This window comes from Dermacentor albipictus, chromosome 10 (genome assembly GCF_038994185.2).
Source record: "Dermacentor albipictus isolate Rhodes 1998 colony chromosome 10, USDA_Dalb.pri_finalv2, whole genome shotgun sequence".
NCBI lineage: Eukaryota > Metazoa > Arthropoda > Arachnida > Ixodida > Ixodidae > Dermacentor > Dermacentor albipictus.
Genome location: NC_091830.1, coordinates 47,574,901 through 47,594,789, shown reverse-complemented (window position 1 = coordinate 47,594,789; position 19,889 = coordinate 47,574,901). Strand labels below are relative to the sequence as shown.

General features: G+C 47.9%; 1 protein-coding gene across 3 annotated transcripts; it reads right to left on the bottom strand.

Moving 5' to 3' along the window:
* Positions 1–1,592: 1,592 nt before the first annotated feature.
* LOC139050291 (uncharacterized) lies at positions 1,593–12,033 on the bottom strand. 3 transcript variants are annotated; one of them, XM_070526521.1, is made up of 2 exons: positions 11,772–12,018; positions 1,593–2,516 (listed from the first exon to the last, which is right to left on the bottom strand). In XM_070526521.1, exon 2 carries the CDS (start codon positions 2,475–2,477, stop codon positions 2,097–2,099), a length of 381 nt encoding a protein of 126 aa, XP_070382622.1. In that variant the 5' UTR covers positions 2,478–2,516; positions 11,772–12,018; the 3' UTR covers positions 1,593–2,096. The 3 variants fall into 3 exon arrangements, 2 of the variants coding, with proteins under 2 accessions (XP_070382622.1, XP_070382620.1); XM_070526519.1 differs by lacking the exon at positions 11,772–12,018 and adding an exon at positions 3,629–3,749 and having other exon boundaries at positions 1,595–2,516; XR_011508841.1 differs by lacking the exon at positions 1,593–2,516 and adding an exon at positions 8,873–9,627 and having other exon boundaries at positions 11,772–12,033.
* Positions 12,034–19,889: the final 7,856 nt, after the last annotated feature.

The window sequence follows — 19,889 nt, the reverse complement described above, 5'->3', positions numbered from 1 at the left end:
ACTGCTAAGAGGTACCGAATGTTGCCAAATTTCGCTTATTCTTTGTGGAGCATGCCCAAACTAATTCGGATCACGTTGATTCACCTGGTGTTCTATGTTTGATTTTTCGTTTGGAGACTGACAAAGAAGCTTGAGAACAAGTTAAGGACCGCGCAAAGAGCGATGGAATGAAGAATGCTAGGCATAACGTTAAGAGACAGAAAGAGAGCGGTTTGGATCAGAGAGCAAACGGGTATAGTCGATGTTCTAATTGACATTAGGAGAAAGAAAATGGAGCTGGGCAGGTCATGTAATGCGCAGGTTAGATAACCGCTGGACCATTAGGGTTACAGAATGGGTACCAAGAGAAGGAAAGCGCAGTCGAGGATGGCACAAGTCGTGGGGCGATGAAATTAGGAAATTTGTGGGCGCTAGCTGGAATCGGTTGGCGCCGAGCAGGGGCAATTGGAGATCGCAGGGAGAGGCCTTCACCCTGCAGTGGGCATAAAAGATGCTGTTGATGATGCTGATGCTGATGATGATGACGATGATGATTCGTTTCTTTCATTTGTAATTCTGCGTGTAGTTGTTTCTTTCTGTGCGGTCATTCCTCCTCGTAGGTATGGGGCGTGTTTTGAAACAACCGCAACGACAACGTGAGTGGCTCGTACTGTCGTGGTATCAGGGCGCCCCACGGTGATGAAGATGGACATGATGAAGATGGACGTGATGATGACATCATGTCCATGATGATGGACGTGATGAGATGGACGGTGATGAAGATGTACAAGCTCTTGGACCTTTCGCGCATGCGACTCTTGCAGTGTCCCAAGTGTCCACAATATATCCGGTCCAATCTTCACTGTCACCGCTGTCCTTTAATGCTTAATTACCTCGATTTTCCCTTTTCCCAACAGTAGGCCACATCACGCTGGCTCTGGCCAGTTATTGTGCCAATGAAATCTGCACAAGGCTATTTCTTGCCGTTGCGCTCCCAGTTTTTTTTTTTTCACACCCGGTGATGGTTCTCAAGGTGAAGAGTGGTGGCAGCGTATGCTGCACAGTGAAGTGCTGGCGGACCAACTCAGGGCTGTCCAGAGGGCCCGTGTGACGGCAGAAGGGCTCGGCCTCTCTGTACCGACGTGGGAGCGGCCCACATCAGTCCCAGACTGATCCCTCAAGACGTAAGTAAAGTTCTTCATACCATACCATACCTCGATTGCTTGTCGAGAAACGTACACGCGTATCCGGGGCAAGCAACAGAATGTCGCATACACTGAGCATGGATTGAAAAAGGAGTGTTGAAGTTCGGTGGATGTTAGATTATTGTATAATGTTCAAAGACATCTAGACATCTTGAATTTGCGTTTGGACTTTTTCGTTTGGCAGCTTTACGGTCGTGTGTGAATCCATTCTTCGTGTGACTGTTGAGGCAAAGCAGAATTTTCTGCAACAGGGCCAAGTGGCGCACCCGAGGATGCTTAGAAAAGGCCTCAGGAATACCACTGTACTGGCGTGTTTGTGTTTAGTACCGGCCAAAAAAAGGAAGCTACACAGACGAGCACTATAAATGTAAAGCTCATTGTATAGTAAAACGCAGTCAGAGCACGAATGCAAAACACAGCACGTAGTTATCAACAATCTCTTTATTAATAATTAGTCACCCAATACCTACGAGCATATCTGATGACAGACTTCGAACACTGCGCAGTAATTACTGCTGCGCCGCATTGCCAGAATTCTGAGTCGGTCGTTCACCAATTTTCTGTTGTCACTTGCGGCAGCTACGTCAGTGTTGAGTTCAGTGACTTCTACCAGGTGTACATAGTTGCTGGGACACTCGCTTCCTGAATGCATGGTCCTCGTCTTCGTCTTTTGGCCAAGCGATGACACCTGACGCTACCGGGGATTGGCCAAGAAGCAAGCCAAGAAGCCGACAGCGTGAAAGTGTTGACTGTACTTCGCCCACTTTTCTTCTCGTTGCTCCTCTGGGAGAGCACAATTATCCAAACTAGCAATACTGTTCAAAGTCGCTGCCAATAGCTGTCTGTCTCCATCGGTGGCACCGTAAAATATTCTAGCTACAGGGCGCACAAAAAACCACACACAAACCTAACCTAGCCCTTGAGGCCGTATCCGCCGTAGTACTTAAGACCACCGCCGTATCCGAGTCCGCCTCCGTATCCGAGGCCGCCACCGTATCCACCGCCGTATCCACCGCCGTATCCGCCGCCGAAGCCGAACCCTCCGCCGACGCCTCCGAGACCACTGTGAGCCACGATGGCACCTCCGCCGTGCACCTTGTCCACGTGGTGCACCGTCCTGACGAGAAACGCCGGTCCGGCCACGGCCTTGGAGAATCCTGGACCTCCTCTGAGCAAGGTCACGCTGCTTCCCACGCCAACTCCTCCGGCTCCGAGACCTCCGCCGTAGCCCAAGCCACCTCCGTAGCCCAGTCCATAGCCTCCTCCGTATCCACCTCCCAGACCGCCGGCCATGGCGCACACCACCAGAGAGGAGCCTACGACGAAGATTGCCTGTGGGGAACATAACAGCGAGTAAGTGAGTCACCGTTAGTGACGAAGAAGGCGCCCGCGCAATACTTTGAGACGAAAAAAAATCGGTGTAGCGAAACTACACAGAAACTAACTTCGAGAGACGTTCATAAAATGTGCAGCCATCCGAAAGTGCAAGTCAAGTTGCAGATATGTTGGCCTACTATTAGCGCGTCTTTTTGCAGCTTTGCTCTTTTGAAGACCTCGTTCGAATGACGTATACGCAACGTGGTCTTCTGCGAATCGAAGGCTCGCCTCGGTACTTTCGGCAAGCACCCGTGGAGCTGTTTGAGAAATAGATGGAGTTGTTTTGAAATGCGGCGATATGCAAATGCGGATGAAACATAAAATCAGTACTCGAGAAGCGATTGCTCGAGATGCGTCTCTGCTTCTGTGTGCTGTCGGTGCATGTTTAGTAATAACGAAGTATGCATGCGTAGTTTCCCATCCCGTCCCCGATTTCACGAATACTTCGTGTATAATTGTGCGCTGTCATACTCGTGCCCTGCTTGTGACATGGCGGGTTTACTTTCTGAGCGTTCTGTATGATGGTCATTTTTATGAAATGAAACAGAATATATAATTTTACAGATGCTGAAACAATAATCGCGATCGAAACATGCATTGAATGTTTACCACCTTCATATTTTCGTTTATCACCTAATCCTGCGTACATGAGCAACATTTACAGAGAACAGATTGTAAGGATGCTCCGTTTAATGGTAGTCTAGCCTCATTACAAGTCATTCGACAGTGCGCCTCACAGAATGGCGTGGCATCATTGATTTCCCCGAACATTTTAGTTACGCTCACGTACACTTTAAGCGCGTCGACTCTAGGGTTCACAGTAATATCCAGCTACGAAAATGCGGCTAGCATGACTGTCATTGGGGGAAAGCAAACGCCGTGATCATTTACCTAAATACTCAACGTAGGTAAAAAAAAAATGCGATTGCCGCGACAGTTGTACAAACTCCCACTATGTTTTTTTTGAACATCAGCATCAGTGCCCGAAGCTTTGTTACATGTACGCACACGTAGCATATAGGTGGGCAGCCGAAAACCGCGCGAAATCAAAGAGCAGGCAGTCTTACCAGAGAGTTCATGGTGAGAAGGCTGTGTTATCCGCTGGTCCCGGAGAACTGTGCTCTGGCGTGGTCATGGCGCTCGCTTATATACTCGCACCCTTCCCGTTGTTTGGCGGCTTGCGTTACGCCATCGTGACGTATCCGCTAACGAAGCCAGGTCAGTTTTGCTCGCCGGCCGGAATGCCGAAACCGAAATCCCCGCTTTCGCCCGCGTACAAACGCCATAGTGCAGTAAGAAACAAGATATGCATAATGTCCCAGAGAACCACTGATTCGGGCTGATTAGCCGGCCTAACTTCCAAGCAGCTATTTTACGACTGGCTTGTTCGGTGCAGTACACTGGGTGCTTCGAGGCGTACTCCACTTCCTACTACGAAAAATTAAAGGCGTTCCTACGACCGCAAGGATGGCGTAGATTGCCGGTCCTCGCAGTATGCGCCGTCAATTATTTCATCATCTGTTCCAGGAAAGTGTGATTACTGAATTATACACCTAATGTGTGTGTCTGTGACTGTAGCTGCGAACGTAACACAAATATAGGTCTGAAAGGCAACAAGCACGCAGAACTCAAGACTCAGCAAAGAGCAATATTTTATTCAAAGCGCTTGTAGGTACTTTTTTTAAGCCACATTTTCGACATGAGCTAAGCAGTTGCATAGCTGCATCATACTATTCGACGAACTTTATTGTCCATGCCTGTTCGTCATTTTAGTTTTTGACGTTGGAACTGACGCTGCGCTGACATATATATTAAAATATTCAGCTCTCTAAAAAGCTATGTGTTTTCTGTTGTAAATTCTCTGTTTCAATTCACCTGTCCTTCATTTGCTTTTGAATCGACATTGGCAGCATGGGTCACTGAGGACGGAATGGATAAGCTTAATGTTATTGACAAAGAATGTGGCAGCGCCCCCGTAGTAATGCCATGGTTTTGTCTATTGCACGCTACCTGTCTTGCGTGTGACATCACGAGTCACTCGTGATAGCGGTCCTACAATATTTGAGAACGAAACGTGACGCGCATTCAAGGCCACGTGACTGAAACGTCATCCATCGCGCCCCGGTATATAGTGACCACTTATGAGCCAAGCTTTTCCCGAAGGCTGCACGTTAAATTCGAGCTCGCATTGCGGACCGTGATGGGCAGGTACTCAGTGAAGGCCTTGGCGAACACGAGCCACTGAATCCGTGAGTCGTCAAATTACAATTAACCGCCGCGGCTACGTTATTTTGTAGCCCCATGGCAACGTTACCCGTGACCAACGAATTTAGGCCTGGTCGAGACAATCCGACCACGTGGCGGCCGTAATCGACTTGTGCCTAGAAAATTTGAATATCGCATTGTTACGGGTTTGGTGGAAACGGCATCATTCGACGCACGAGCCACGGCTATTACTATTACGACTTCTACGTGAACGCGTGTCGCCGAGCGCCCGTTATAAATTGCGGACTGACAAATGCGCGTCAAGTCGCGCGTCGAACGGTGGCGAAAGTCGAACGCACCTCTCGCAGCATCCGCCGTGCATGCTGCACGGAACTGCCGAGTCAGAAATTTAAGCATCGTTCCAAAAAGTGAAGAGCCCACATACGGACTAAGCCTTCTTTGTTTTTTTCTCTCGCGGTGTCCCTTCGCATCCGGGTCTGATTGCGCTCCGCTAGCATACCTGCTGGCAAAGCCGATCAGATGCAATCGCAACAATGAAGTGGGTGGGGAGAATGCTCTCAGCTTACTCGGTGACCGAGCCGCGAGAATTCAAGCGGAAAGCTCCTTCAGCGTATACCCGTCGCGAGGGCATAGCGCTAAGCCGCCGTCAGTATTCGGTTCCTAGTTCTCTTTACTTTCCTTTGTCGTCTTGCTTCCTGGGAGGGGAGGGGAAAAGCTACAAGCTCTCATTGGCAACGCGGCTTTCTTTTTTTTTTCTTTTGTTAACAAGCGAAGCTCATCTTCCTATTTTTGAACAAGGAAGAAATAGATCGCAGCGAAGCCTGGTTTGGAAGAACGAAATTGTCGCGGTTTTTTTTCTTTTTACAAGGCTGGTTAAATCGGTGTTTAAGTATAGCCCAGGATAGTGCAAGAAAAGAAGTGTTCCTTACAGAATTGGTTACTGGAGACTTTCCTCAATGACGGCACTACAAAATATGTCAGGTCAGCCATCCGAAGTGTAACGAAAGGGAATAAAGAGTCAAGTGGCATTTCGAAAGTGGGAGGACCATGTACACACACACGCACAAACACACACACACCCATATATATATACAGACAAGGAGACAATCTCTCCAATGTTATGTGCTGCATGTTTGGAAGGCTTGGGAGGGAGGATCAACGCCGAATATCTCAGCAACCTTCGGTTTGCAGATGACGTCCTGTTGAGCAACACAGGGGACAAATTGCAACAAATGATTGAGAACCTTAACATACAAAGTATAAGAGTGGCGTTGAAGATTAATGTGCAGAAGACGGAGATAATGCTCAATAGCCTGGCCAGGGAACAAGAGTTCAAGATCGCCAGTCAGCCCGTAGAGTCTGTGAAGGAGTACGTTCACCTAGGTCAAGTACTCTCAGGTGGGGACCCTGAAAATGAGAAGGAAATGTACAGAAGAATAAAAATGGGTTCGAGTGCATACGGCAGACACTGCCAGATCCGGACTGGAAGCTTACCACTATCATTGAAAAGAAAGGTGTACAATCAGTGCATTTTACCAGTGCTGACATGTGGAGCAGAAACTTGGAGGTTGACAAGGAAGCTCGCGAATAAGTTAAGGACCGCGCAAAGAGAGATGGAACGAAGAATCTTAGGCGTAACGTTAAGAAACGGGAAGATAGCGGTGTGGCTCAGAGAGAAAACGGGCACAGCCGAATATATTTGATTCATCTTGCGATTCGCGCACGGCGCGAGGTCTTAGTAAACAAGAGCAAGCTGCTTCCACCAGACCGTCAAGTACCCTCAATTCAAACTTTGGTATGAGGACAAGTGGCTCTCCGCTATCGAGAGCCCCGATGCCGGGGCGCAACTATGGGCTGTCCAGAGGACCCACGATGCGGCGGCCGAGCATGGCCTGACTGTCCCAACGTGGGAGCTGCCCGCCGAGTCGCGTACCTCAGGACCTTCATTAAAGTTTTGCATCCATTTAGATTCGCAAGTGTGTTTCGTGTGCAGTAGTGATCTTGAGGTCTTATAATTACGTTTCACACGACTGCATGTCTTTGCACTCGTCAGGCAGGTGATCTCATGATCTCAGGAGCCGTTTCGGCACTTGTAACATGACACGAGCATAAAGCTGAGGGACAGACATTCTTGGCCCGTTAAAATGTACCGCCTGTGCTACGACCGCAACGAAAGCGGTTCTAGTTTCTTCGAAAGCTACCTGGTTTATTGAGATGTTTGCAAATAGCGTTTGGCATCTGCATGTTGCGCCAAAACACCTCAGATGAGTCATCACGGTGACAATTGAGACCAGCGCGTGTCCGCGTTCGTCTCAGGGGGCCAATTAGTGCCTGGAGATGTGCCTTCCGCCCACGAGAAGTGCTGTAACGCAGCCCATCCAATACCTGTCGAGCCAATTATTCTGAAGTTTTTTTGAAGACCCCCCCCCCTTTTTCTTTGGGACAATAATTTCTCCCAGACGGAGTAATCAACCACCCAGCCTTTTTTACACGACGGTGGTGTCGTCGAACGAGACACGTCTCTTGTTAATCCAGTCAGCCGGATTGGGCCACTGAGCTATTCCAAAGCATCATCATCATCATCATCATCAGCCTGGTTACGCCCACTGCAGGGCAAAGGCCTCTCCCATATGTCGCCAACAACCCCGGTCATGTACTAATTGTGGCCATGCCGTCACTGCAAATTTCCTAATCTCATCCGCCCACCTAACTTTCTGCCGTCCCCTGCTACGCTTCCCTTCCCTTGGAATCCAGTCCGTAACCCTTAATGACCATCGGTTATCTTCCCTCCTCATTACATTCCAAAGCACTTTGCACAAACTTCTAGAGCCTGAGAATTCATCTTTTTGTCCAGCTGCCTTAGCGGTAATATCCCAGCAACGTTCCCTCAGTACGCTACCTTTTCGGCCATACTAGTCGGGCACGCAACTTTACAACATTGCTGCGAGCGATAGAATATAGCTGCTGAAATTCGCAGCAATGGTGTAAGCTCAGTCAAATAAAGATACAATTCTCAATGGCGCTTTGCAGCTGTGACATTCAAGACCCATTCTCGCAGCAGTATGTGTTTCGGTGCATACATGCGCCATCTTGCTCTTTTTCTTCACGGGGTATATTGATTTTTGAACCGACCGCATGAAGCAACATACCACGCCGTCAACATGGCAAATATCCCTACATTTTCATTAACGTCGACATCTCTTTCACAACAGTTACAAAGCCAACACGAATCATGTCGCACGCTTCCTACAGAATACGTCAGGATGCACGAATGCCCGATCAGGAGGCGAAGCTCTCGCCCTGGCTGATCTGCAAACGCGCACCGCGCTACAGGTGGTTTCGCGAGGCCTAAAAAAAATCTGGCAAAATAACCACCTCACGATTACTTCTGACGTCACTGCGATTAGAGTTGAAGCAATCTATCGACGCACCGCACTGCAAATCCCGAAATGCACCGGGATGCTCTCTCGCCCTGCCCTCTGGATAGGCCGCGCCATCTAGCACTGCCGCAACGAAGTTCTTGCATGGCGCGCATGTGAATTCATATTTAGACAAGATTGTCTGAATATCTGTGGCATGGGTTCGACTCTGCCCATCACCGGATAATTTCGTTTTCACCGTTGAAGAACGGCACGCAGTCAGTGGCACATTCGTTGTGACCCTTTAGTTGGCGTCACGGAGTTTCAACGAAGAGTGACACATACCCTGTCGCACACAGCTATAGTGACATAAGTCGGCGTAAAAGGCGTTCATTGAAGTGCGGGCCATACCCGGTGAGACATACACTCTTAAAACGGTTGCACCCTTTGGGGTGTATATTTGTCCCACAACAATAATCGTCACCTGCCTTGCTTGCACTTCCTTTCTTGAAAACTCGGCGCTCGCTACTTTCCTGTCGAGAATGCTGCGTCACACTAATAACGCGCATGCCGTTCGTGACTGGGAAGTACCGGGCTCGCCGCGTTAAAGAAAGGAAACGCGGGCAAGAAAGATGACGATTATTGTGGGACAAGATAAGCGCCAAAGGGTGTAAATTTTTCTAAGAGTGTATACTAGTGACACGTGCCGAGTGACCTAACATGGAGTGAAACAGATTTATTGAACAGGTGCGCATACCTTGTCGTACATGTACAGTAGCACATGCCTAATGAGCCACGTTTGTGATAAAGAAGTTAATTGGAGAGCGACACATACGCAGGGACCCAAATTAACATTGAAGAAGCTTGTTGAAATGTGGCAAATACCTAGTTTCACGTACCCAGTGATCCAAGTTGGGGTGAACGACGTTCATTCAACAGCGACCCATAACTGATTAACTGAACGGAACAAACTGAAACGGGTTAATTAATCACTTACCCCGTTCCACGCCAACTTGAATTACCGGGAATGTAACTGAATGACCACACACAAACGCACAAATTGTTATCCACCCGGGTTTATCGCGCAGCTTCTGCGGGTACGTGGTCGCTGTGGCATCCGAGTTAACCGTGGGCTTAGCAGAGCGCACAGCGAGGCTGACTCAATCAACAACTCGAACCACAGGGACAATGAACACGGCAAATTGTTTCCCCGAAATGCCGCAGAACGTCGTGCGTTGTATCGGCAATTCAATGACGTATTCGTGGCCGGCTGGTCTTGCCGGGCGGCGAGCGATGTGCCTCCATGCGCACACCACCGTGGTTTATACCCTTGGTGCGTCGGGTGACCAGTACGATGAGGATGCAGGCCACAGTGACGGTGACCACGATAAGCACGAAGCTGAGAATGGCCTGAGCGGTTCCCAGATCGTGCTGGCCCGGTTCCGATTGGTAGGGTGCGTTCCCCGAGCGAGAGGCCATGTCTGCGGAAAGCCGCCGGGCAGGTGGGTCGCCAAATTTCAGGGGCGCGCGGGAACGTTCTAGTATCTCTAATAACGAATCGGTGCCGTCGTCGAATCGAATAGCCACCACTCGATTTGGACCTCGAGTTGGATGGTAACTATTCGAAAATCCTAATGCTTTCTTTTTTTTCGGATAGTCGTCGAATAATTCACGTCGTTGAGCGTACACGATCAAACATTCAATTTAAGGAAACATATACGATCACTCTCATTACTCATGTGCAGGAAACAAACAATAACATACAATACTAAAAAATTATTTGCCTCTCGAACAGCAAGGATTTTCCGAATAAGGATTACTCGGAGTAAAGTGTTGTTTAAACAGGTTATTCGGCAGTGGGTACTGTTTGTTACTGTTTATTGAAGCAGCAGTCGGCATGCAATTTTTATTTGTTCGCGAATGCATGCGCAGGTATTAACTAGGCTAACGAGGCTGCCTTTCTATGCTTTATGCGATAATGTGTCACTACGTATGCTTTAAAGGACCCCAAGTTTGCGAACAAACTGTTCAGTTGCTCCAAATACTTTCCTGGCTCTTTTAATAAAGCAGGCTATAAAAATGGGCAAAGTAATGATGGAAAACCATACAAACGTTTCACTATTCTGAATACCGAGAGTTTTCGTTGACAGAAATGGTGAAAAGGCTGCACAATATTCGGAAACTACACTCAATATATGTAATATTCGGTTTTCATGCTGGCATTTTCTTTTCTTTCATCCTTTCTCGATTCGCATCTAACACTATTCGAATCGTATCCGATTTAGTTTAGTTAAATTATGGGGTTGTACGCTTCAAAACAAGGACGGTGGTTATAAGGCACACCGTAGTGGGAGACTGCGGATTAGTTTCGACCATCTGGGATTCTTTAACGTGCCCCCAACGCACAGCATACGAGTGTTTTTGCATTTCACCCCCAACGAAATGCGGCTGCTGAGGCCGGCATTCGATCCCGCAACCTCGTGCTCACAAGCGGAACGCCAAACCATTAAGCAATCGTGTTAGATTCGAGCTCAAAAACAACTTTTCTCACGCTCGTATTAAAGGCTGTCAAGACCTTATTTTTCCGTCTGTACATCGCGTACTATGAATGTTGTAAGAGCGTCGGAACAGGCAAGCACATAGTCAAGCTAAACCAATAGATCAACTCTCCGACATAAGGGTGGTGGTAGTGATGATGATGATGAGAATGACGATGTTGATGATTTAATAAAAAGAGTTCTTTGCGCTGGTCTCGAACTCAACGGTCCTGTTTCTCAGTCCCGCCGGAGCAAGATTAAGAAAGTAAATTAGTTTGAACGTGGTTAAGTGCTTTTTTTTTACTTCAGAACTACATCTTAATTAATTTGGCAAAATAAGATCGATTAATAATGGAAGAACTGATGGTCAACCTCGAGCCTGAAAGCGGGTACGCCAGTGTTGATATTACAGGCTTCAAATTATTTTCTCCTCCACTAGTCCGTCTTGGCGCAGAGAAGGCTCTCGTAATCTGCTGTAGGCAGAGTTGAGGGTTCCTTCAGAACCCAATGTAGCTTTTCTTTACCGATAAATAAGTACCAAGGCCCGAGTAGGCACTGTCTAACACAGTGCCGTCACGGCAAGAAGATGCGGTAAGCTTAGGTCGGCGTCACCACCCACATTTCCTTCTTGAGTCTCTTCTGGCTTACCAAACCTTCCGTCTAATTCGGTCGTTTTGCTGCGTCATAGACGGCAGCGTCTATTCTCTCGGCAACCGGAAGAATTTCTAAAACTAATTTCTCCCGGCACTCACCTCCCATTGGCTCTCGTAAAGTCACGTGACAAACTACAGAGAATAACTGACTGTAGGTGTGATCCGAGAGCCTGCAGGTGTGTCCTAACCTAACCCAGCCTAACCTAATCTAACCTAACCTAACCTTCCGAGAGCCAACAATGGTTGAGCGTCGGGGAGAAATTCGTTTAAAAGAATTCCTTAACCGAATAGGCACTGCCATTGTAGAAGTATAATTGATTCCAATCGCTCAACCTAATATTTCTCTTCGGTGCCTGCTTAACCCTAACTCGCCACAGCACCGCATAAGGTCGTCTTAAAGATTTACAGCAACGGGAAGTGGGCAGTAGCACTCACCCATGCGGTGACGCATGTACGACTCGTCGGTCATGCTTCCTTCGTGGATCCCGCTTTCTCCGACGGCATTACGTGTCACGGGAACGGCGACCGCCGTGCTACAGCACTCCGCGTTGGTGGAGACCGGCGTGACAGCCTTTACTTCAGGTCCGCCGAACGTCATTGCGATGTCCGCACAGAGGCTCGCTGACAAATCCCAGACACACTTCTTTGTCTTCTTCGTCTTGGTACACCTACCAAACCCCTTCATGCCCACATGGGCTTCTTTACCACCCTGCCGCACCCTGCAGGGTGGTACGCCGCGTAGTGGCCTTGAACCCGAAGGGTATGTAGAAAGAGTCCTGGAGGCTCGCCGGAGGGCGGACACGTATAGTTTGCAGCTACTTTCAACGCTGTGATCTCGGCATTGCAGTCCTGCTTCCTGAACTTATATGGCACACGCGACGGATGACTCTGCCCACCGTCTTTAGGCACGCATGGGACCAAACCGCCGCACTGCCTCTCACCTCCGGTAATGTGGACCAATGATGCAAGCTACCCGAGGGCTTTAGCATTTCTGCAACCCATTGGAGGAATATTGCCGTGCCGCTCAGCGACGAGGGAAGGCCGTTGCAGCATCTACGAACAATGCATGCCGCAAATCGACTTCAACTTTTCTACGCGGCAGTGGATCGACGGCGCCGTAAAATCGCAGGCGCATTGGTGGTGCATCTAGAGCAGCCAGTCTCAAGTGCCTCGAGCGGCTAGTCGTGGGGCAATTTTATTTATTTATTTATTTATTTACAGAGTACCTACATCGCCATAAAGGCATTACGTAGGGGGGAACAAAATATAGCCATTAATACAGAGAAGCTTTCGGACAGATATACTGACAAACAGAATCACTACAATAGCTGTAAGAGAAAGGCATACAAGTAACGTGAAACAAGCAGGTTCCAAGATATATAACACAAGAATCGCCAAGTCGCTCGCATAAGACGTTGCAAAATTGTTTCTGAAACATTCCTGAAACCTGAAATTCCTGAAATTTTTCCTGAAACATTTCAGGAATTTCAGCTACTCTGTGGACCGTGTGACCTGGTGAAAGCAGACCGCGTGTATTCGCGGTCTGCTTTCACGTTCGGAAAAAAAAAACACTTTAATGTAGCATGTATTAAGCGACGGAAAGCCGTGTCGGGAGTTTTTCGTGTTGCTCTGCAATTTTCTCCTTCACACTCTTCGTCTGATTATATTATTTGAGAAAAGTACAATAATTAGCGCTAATTATCTAATTAGTGGCTGAGGAGTTCTACAGAGATTTATATAGTACCAGTGGCACCCACGACGATCATGGAAGAGAGAATAGCCTAGAGGAATTCGAAATCCCGCAGGTAACGCCACAAGAAGTAAAGAAAGCCTTAGGAGCTATGCAAAGGGGGAAGGCAACTGGGGAGGATCAGGTAACAGCAGATTTGTTGAAGGATGGTGGTCAGATTGTTCTAGAGAAACTGGCCACCCTGTGTACGCAATGCCTCATAACCTCGAACGTACCGGAATCTTGGAAGAACGCTAACATAATCCTAATCCATAAGAAAGGGGACGCCAAAGACTTAAAAAATTATAGACCGATCAGCTTACTGTCCGTTGCCTACAAAGTATTTGCTAAGGTAATCGCAAGTAGAATCAGGAACACCTTAGACTTCTGTCAACCAAAGGACCAGGCAGGATTCCGTAAAGGCTACTCAACAATACACCATATTCACACTATCAATCAGGTGATAGAAAAATGTGCAGAATATAACCAACCCTTATATATAGCTTTCATTGATTACGAAAAAGCGTTTGATTCAGTCGAAACCTCAGCAGTCATGGAGGCATTACGGAATCAGGGTGTAGATGAGCCATATGTAAAAATACTGGAAGATATCTATAGCGGCTCGACAGCCACCGTAGTCCTCCACAAAGAAAGCAACAAAATCCCAATAAAGAAAGGCGTCAGACAGGGAGATACGATCTCTCCAATGCTATTCGCCGCATGTTTACAGGAGGTATTCAGAGACCTGGAGTGGGAAGAATGGGGGATAAAAGTTGATGGAGAATATCTTAGCAACTTGCGATTCACTGATGATATCGTCTTGCTTAGTAACTCAGGAGACCAATTGCAATGCATGCTCACTGACCAGGAGAGGCAAAGCAGAAGGGTGGGTCTGAAAATGAATCTGTAGAAAACTAAAGTAATGTTTAACAGTCTCGGAAGAGAACAGCAGTTTACGATAGGTAGCGAGGCACTGGAAGTGGTAAGGGAATACATCTACTTAGGGCAGGTAGTGACCACGGATCCGGATTATGAGACTGAAATAACCAGAAGAATAAGAATGGGCTGGGGTGCGTTTCGCAGGCATTCTCAAATCATGAACAGCAGGTTGCCACTATCCCTCAAAAAGAAAGTGTATAACAGCTGTATGTTACCAGTACTCACATATGGGGCAGAAACCTGGAGGCTTACGAAAAGGGTTCTGCTGAAATTGAGGACGGCGCAACGAGCTATGGAAAGAAGAATGATCGGTGTAACGTTAAGGGATAAGAAAAGAGCAGATTGGGTGAGGCAACAAACGCGGGTAAATGACATCTTAGTTGAAATCAAGAAAAAGAAATGGGCATGGGCCGGACATGTAATGAGGAGGGAAGATAACCGATGGTCATTAAGGATTACGGACTGGATTCCAAGGGAAGGGAAGCGTAGCAGGGGGCGGCAGAAAGTGAGGTGGGCGGATGACATTAAGACGTTTGCAGGGACAACATGGCCACAATTAGTACATGGCAGGGGTAGTTTGAGAAGTATGGGAGTGGCCTTTGCCCTGCAGTGGGCGTAACTAGGCTGATGATGATGATGATCTAATTAGGTGGAATGCAAAAAAAAATAATCTGAGCGTTTCCAAGCGACAGCAAACAACATTACCTTGATTCTGTCCAACTGCGTGGCATTTGCCTATCTCTAAATCTTGGTGCATAATAGGTGGACACCCTGTATAGGTATGCGGTGTTCATGGACTATCCTGATAAATTATGAGCATTAGCTGCTTCGCCTAAAACGCATGTTAGCTGCTCTCGAGCTGGAACAAAATTACAACGTCTAGGTTTCTTTCTGTCATTTGCTTTATTTATTTCAGAGGCGTCAATATGAGGACTTTAGCGCGCATGCCCAATGAAATTTAACTGAAAGTCTGCGCTTGTCCATGTCGATACCCTTTCCTCCTTTTCTAGCTTTGGCGCGACATTTTCTCTTAAGCTTAATGCACAGCTGCTGCGAAGAGCGGAATATATGTGTGCCACAAAAATAATGCAACGATACAAAAGAACAAGAAGCACGTCTACCGCTGGGGTCATATCCTCTTTGCCGTCCCGAGCCATGCGTCTTAACAACTGCTGCCTTGGAGATGAATTTTCAAACATTTCAGAAATAGGTAGTAAAAGGACGAACACTCGCTGCAGCGCGTGTTCATCCTTTTATTACCTATGTCTTGAGGTAAATCCACCGAAATAAAAGATAATAATAGTAGTAATAGCTGCATGGGCACCATATAGAACCTCCGCACACCCAACGACGTTTTTTTTTACAGTGAAGTTGTATAGCCCTACTTCACTGTATAGCCCTACCTCCCAATGGGTCTGTCGTGTCCGTGGGCAAAAACTCAACCAATCAGGGGGAGGCGCGCGTCGCTGGGTTCCTTGCAACACCACAAGATGGCGCTCGCTTTCACGCATCTGTGGCACTGGCGCACCGGCCATGTGGGGAGGGGGGCAACAAAAGGAACCAGAAAGCTCGCCTTCGCGCATGGCGTTCGCAGCAAGCATTTTCCAGTAAAGATTACGGTTGCATAAGCTGCAGTTGCCGGGAAGCGGCCACTGTATACAATACGAAGCAGGGGGTGACCTAACTACACTTTGGTATGTAAAAGAAGATCCCACCTAGCAACTGATTTGTGCTGCGACAGTGCTACGGGAAGGCCACGTATAGTGGTCCTTCCTGAAGAGCAGCGAGCATATACGAGGCGTGCCTAAAGTGTGGTTAAGTGCATTTCTCTTCTCTCTGGTCCACTCTTTGTAGGTGCACGAACTAGCGGCGCAAGCCAAGCCGCAGGCTGTTGAAACGTCTTCGGCTCATTATTAGGCAAAGCGCAAGTGAATGTCGCCATGTGAATAATTTCGAGCTACGTCGCAATGGGCAATCGTTATTGTCGTTTACAGCTTCGCAGTCCAAGAACCTTCAAAGCATGGATCGGAGACAAATTTTTGTTTTCATTTATCTTTATACTTTCAAACTTGTTAGGTGCACACGTGCTGTATTTATTCTTGCAGCATTTTTCTTCTTTTTCTTCTATTCTGTGCAAGTAAAACTGTTTCGGCTGAACAGTACGGTCCTTTCCGTAGGTGTTCTTCAAGTAGAAATACGAAAAGGATGTGAGTGCCGTGCGACATCCATGGTGTGCGAGTCTAGGAGCAGAGTCTTCCGTCAAGGAGCATTTCTGCGGCCTTTTTTTTTATGCTCGCCCAGCATCCTTTGATGTAGAGTAAAGCAAGGTAAATTGAAAGACGTCCCTCACCGCACACAAGGCAGCTCATTCTATTTTCGTGGGGGGTGGCACCGTAGATGGTGTCGCAGTGCATCCGTGGGAGCGGTACTCCCTGGCCAAAATGTCCTTGAGGCCAGTGAATAAGGTCTCTAGCACGACGACAAGGACACATGCGATGGTCAGCGCCACCACGACGACCGCAAAGTTGAACAGGGCGCCTCTCTTCCCGCTGTCGATACCTTGCGATTTCGCCAGCTCTGCTGGTTTTGGACTGTCGGCCGTGAAAGGCTCTCTGGACCCCGTGACCTGGTGGCTTACGTGCTCCAGCTCTGCGCACGCGACAGCGACAATGCATACTAACAGAAGAAAGACATTTACCAGCTCTGGTTAGTTTACGGGTATTAGCGATTCGAAAAACATCGCCTGAGACAAGACACGAAGGATGAGGCGGGTCCCACCACCACCACCGACGTCCGTCCTCTTTCTCGGGTCCCGTCTTAGGTGCTCATTACTTTATTCATGTCCTCGAAGACTGTATGTTCAACCTCTCAAAAACTCTTGGTCGAATGTACAAAGATATAACATTTTGTATACAGGAAGCGATTGAAAAGCGTGTGAGTACAAGCTGCCCCTAAGAGCACCTTGGCGAAGGACCGCAACCCGCTTGGGTATGAAATTGGGTATGAAATTAGTGCGCAACGGTGGCACTTTGCGTGCGTGCGTGCGTGTGCGTGTGTGATTCTGTTTTTATGTCGCTTGTCAGAAAGCGCAGACAGAAAAGGCTCACAATTCCTAGAATACCAAATATAAAGGGAGTACTAAAAGAACATTTTACGCATATATTCAATCCTTGCTCCATCTCATCAATTGTATTGTTCAAAAGCAACGGATCTAATGCTCCATTTAGAGTTACGTTACTTAATACTTTAAAACCACGAATGTCGTTTCTCTTGTAATATAACATCGGAACTATCTAAAACGCAGCCACAGTCACACCCTTGGAACGAGTCACCGATTCTGCCCGTTTATTGCTCGTTTTTACTCGATGCAACTTTCCCGCCATGTGACAGGAAGCGGTTGACAGTATCCGCAAGCGCTCACCAAGCTCTTGAGCTGGACTCGGCTCCTGTTCTGCGGTATCCTGCTGTACGCCAGACTTTCTGCTTGGTAACACGGACGCAGAAGTTTCAGGCTTCATGACACAGTCTTTTGGAGCCGGTGTGGAAGGGCAAACTGCCTTTTCCTTAACCCCGTATACCATTCCGAGATCGGGGCACCGTCGTCTTCTTACGCCCAAACACTGGCTCATACCCTCTACGGGCGAGAAGCCAGCTTCTCCTTCACGCACTGCCGAGAAGTCCACACATGGCCTCTGAGACCAGAAGCGTGGCGCGCCGGTGCGTGCGAACGCACCGGGGCGAAGTGGCACGGACTCAGTGATCCAAGTTAGTGAGGTTTTCTTTGAAGAGTGGCACATCACCAGTGCCATTCATGGCGCAGCTTGCTGTATCACTGGCGTGAAAGGCGTTCATTGAAAAGCGCTGGTTGCTTCAGGCCAAGTATTCATAAGAAACTCATCAGAGAGTGGTTTGCTGTCTGTATGTGCTATCTATGTGTGCTCCTGCCGTTTTTGGCACCTGAGAGTGTTCGCAATTCTGGACCAGCGACACTGCAACGTAGGGAACGTGCATAGCACCCGGGGGACGTGACACCAAGGTTAATTCAGCCAACACCTCCTAGAGTTCTAGGAGGTGTTGATTCAGTCTACACCACGCATGTTTGCTTGCGTTAGATCTTGTGAGGCATGCCAAACTTCGCTTCCGGGTTCCATTTATTTAAACTCCTGTGGCGTCTGTCTGTTTGGGTCCTGTGCTAAACCATCGACATAGCAGAGTCCGCGGGAGTCGATGTCGAGGCTTACTTCTCATAGTAAATGCCCGAATAAAAATGATGGTGATGTGAGGGGATACTTTTTTGTTTAAGTTTACACTGAGCAAGATATAGCGATAGTGAGCGGACCCGCCGTGGTTGCTCAGTGGCTATGGTGTTGGGCTGCTGAGCACGAGGTCACAGGGACTTAATCCCGGCCACCGCGGCCGCATTTCGATGGGGGCGAAATGCAAAACACCCGTCTACTTAGATTTAGGTGAACATTAAAGAACCTCAGATGGTCGAAATTTCCGGAGTCCTCCACAACGGCGTGCCTCAGAATAAAAAAGTGGTTTTGGCACGTAAAACCCCATAATTTTTTTAACGATAGTGAACGGGTTTAGAAGTTTTGTATCTTCATCGACAAATAAATTACGTCACATACGACTGCATGCAGGCATGCAGCCATGCCACAAGGCGGAATCTTAGCCTTTGTCTGTTGTCTCGCCTACTTCCACGGCACCAGCGCCAATTCTTCCCCTTGCGGATTGCAGACATCGAAAGCGTCAATGTCGCGATAGACGACGAAACGAAAGTTGGTGAGAGGGTTGATCTCCGCGGTTAGTAGGCGGGGAGGGTGCAGCGTATTCCTCCACGCTTTTTTCCCTCCTGCGTGCTTTGCTCATTTGCTTGCGTTATCAGTGTATTCAATCGTGGCGCGTGTCTGCGCTATCGCTGCTTGATGCTGCTGATCATTTCTATATAATGTTAGCTTCTTTTTGAACTGTCAAGAGATACCAGCAGTTCAACATCCGTAACTGTTTTCAGGCTGTACATTTTCGTGCTCCCACAAAGTGTGCATGCTCAGTCATGACCTGTGAGCTGTACCTTATTTTAAAATTGCTTTCGCGTCCTTGCGAGTTGGGCAGCATTGGTGCCCAGAGAACAAGCTCGCCATCTATGTAAAATCTAGCAGTGAAGAATATTACCCTCGGCTCTAGGTATTGGTCACATATACGAGCCTAGCACATGTTGGCCCGCTCACCACAATGGTTTGAAACACCGCTTTCGAGACCTTCCGTGCAGCTCACGGACACACTGTGCTATCGGACGTGGAGGAGGAGAACTATGGTTTTTTGTTTTCTAAACAGTTCGCTTTTTTACCACCAGGCGGTGATTTTTGAACGTGCTCCAGAGTTTCGCTGTAATGTCTAGAGTATATTCTAGGCACTGTAGTTTCGCGATCGTCAAAATAGAAAGCGAAAATGGCCGTCTCCGGAAGCGCCGTGCGCGCTTCCAAATGTCGCACATCTGCGCGTGCGGCTGATTTGTTCGATGGATCGAGCAGCAGCGAGTCTTCAGATGCGGCCTTTTCGTCGACCTTTGATTCTGAGAGCGACGACGAGGCAAACCAGCCGGGAACATCGGCGCCGGCAGCCAGGCTCGCCCAGCTGTAGTGCTTAGCGGCTACATTTAGAAATTTAGATTTTTTCGGAGACGGTGCCTATTAGACGGCAATACATTTTGTATATCTCAATATTTTTGTTACGTATTTTTCTGAGTAGATACAAGCGTGCTTTTACAAACTTTGTTCAATTTTATCCAAAAATCTTGATCCTGGCAATTTATATCTTCTTTATGCATAAACTCATTAATAAAACTTTTATGCGTGAAAAGTGCATTCATTCTGCCTTTT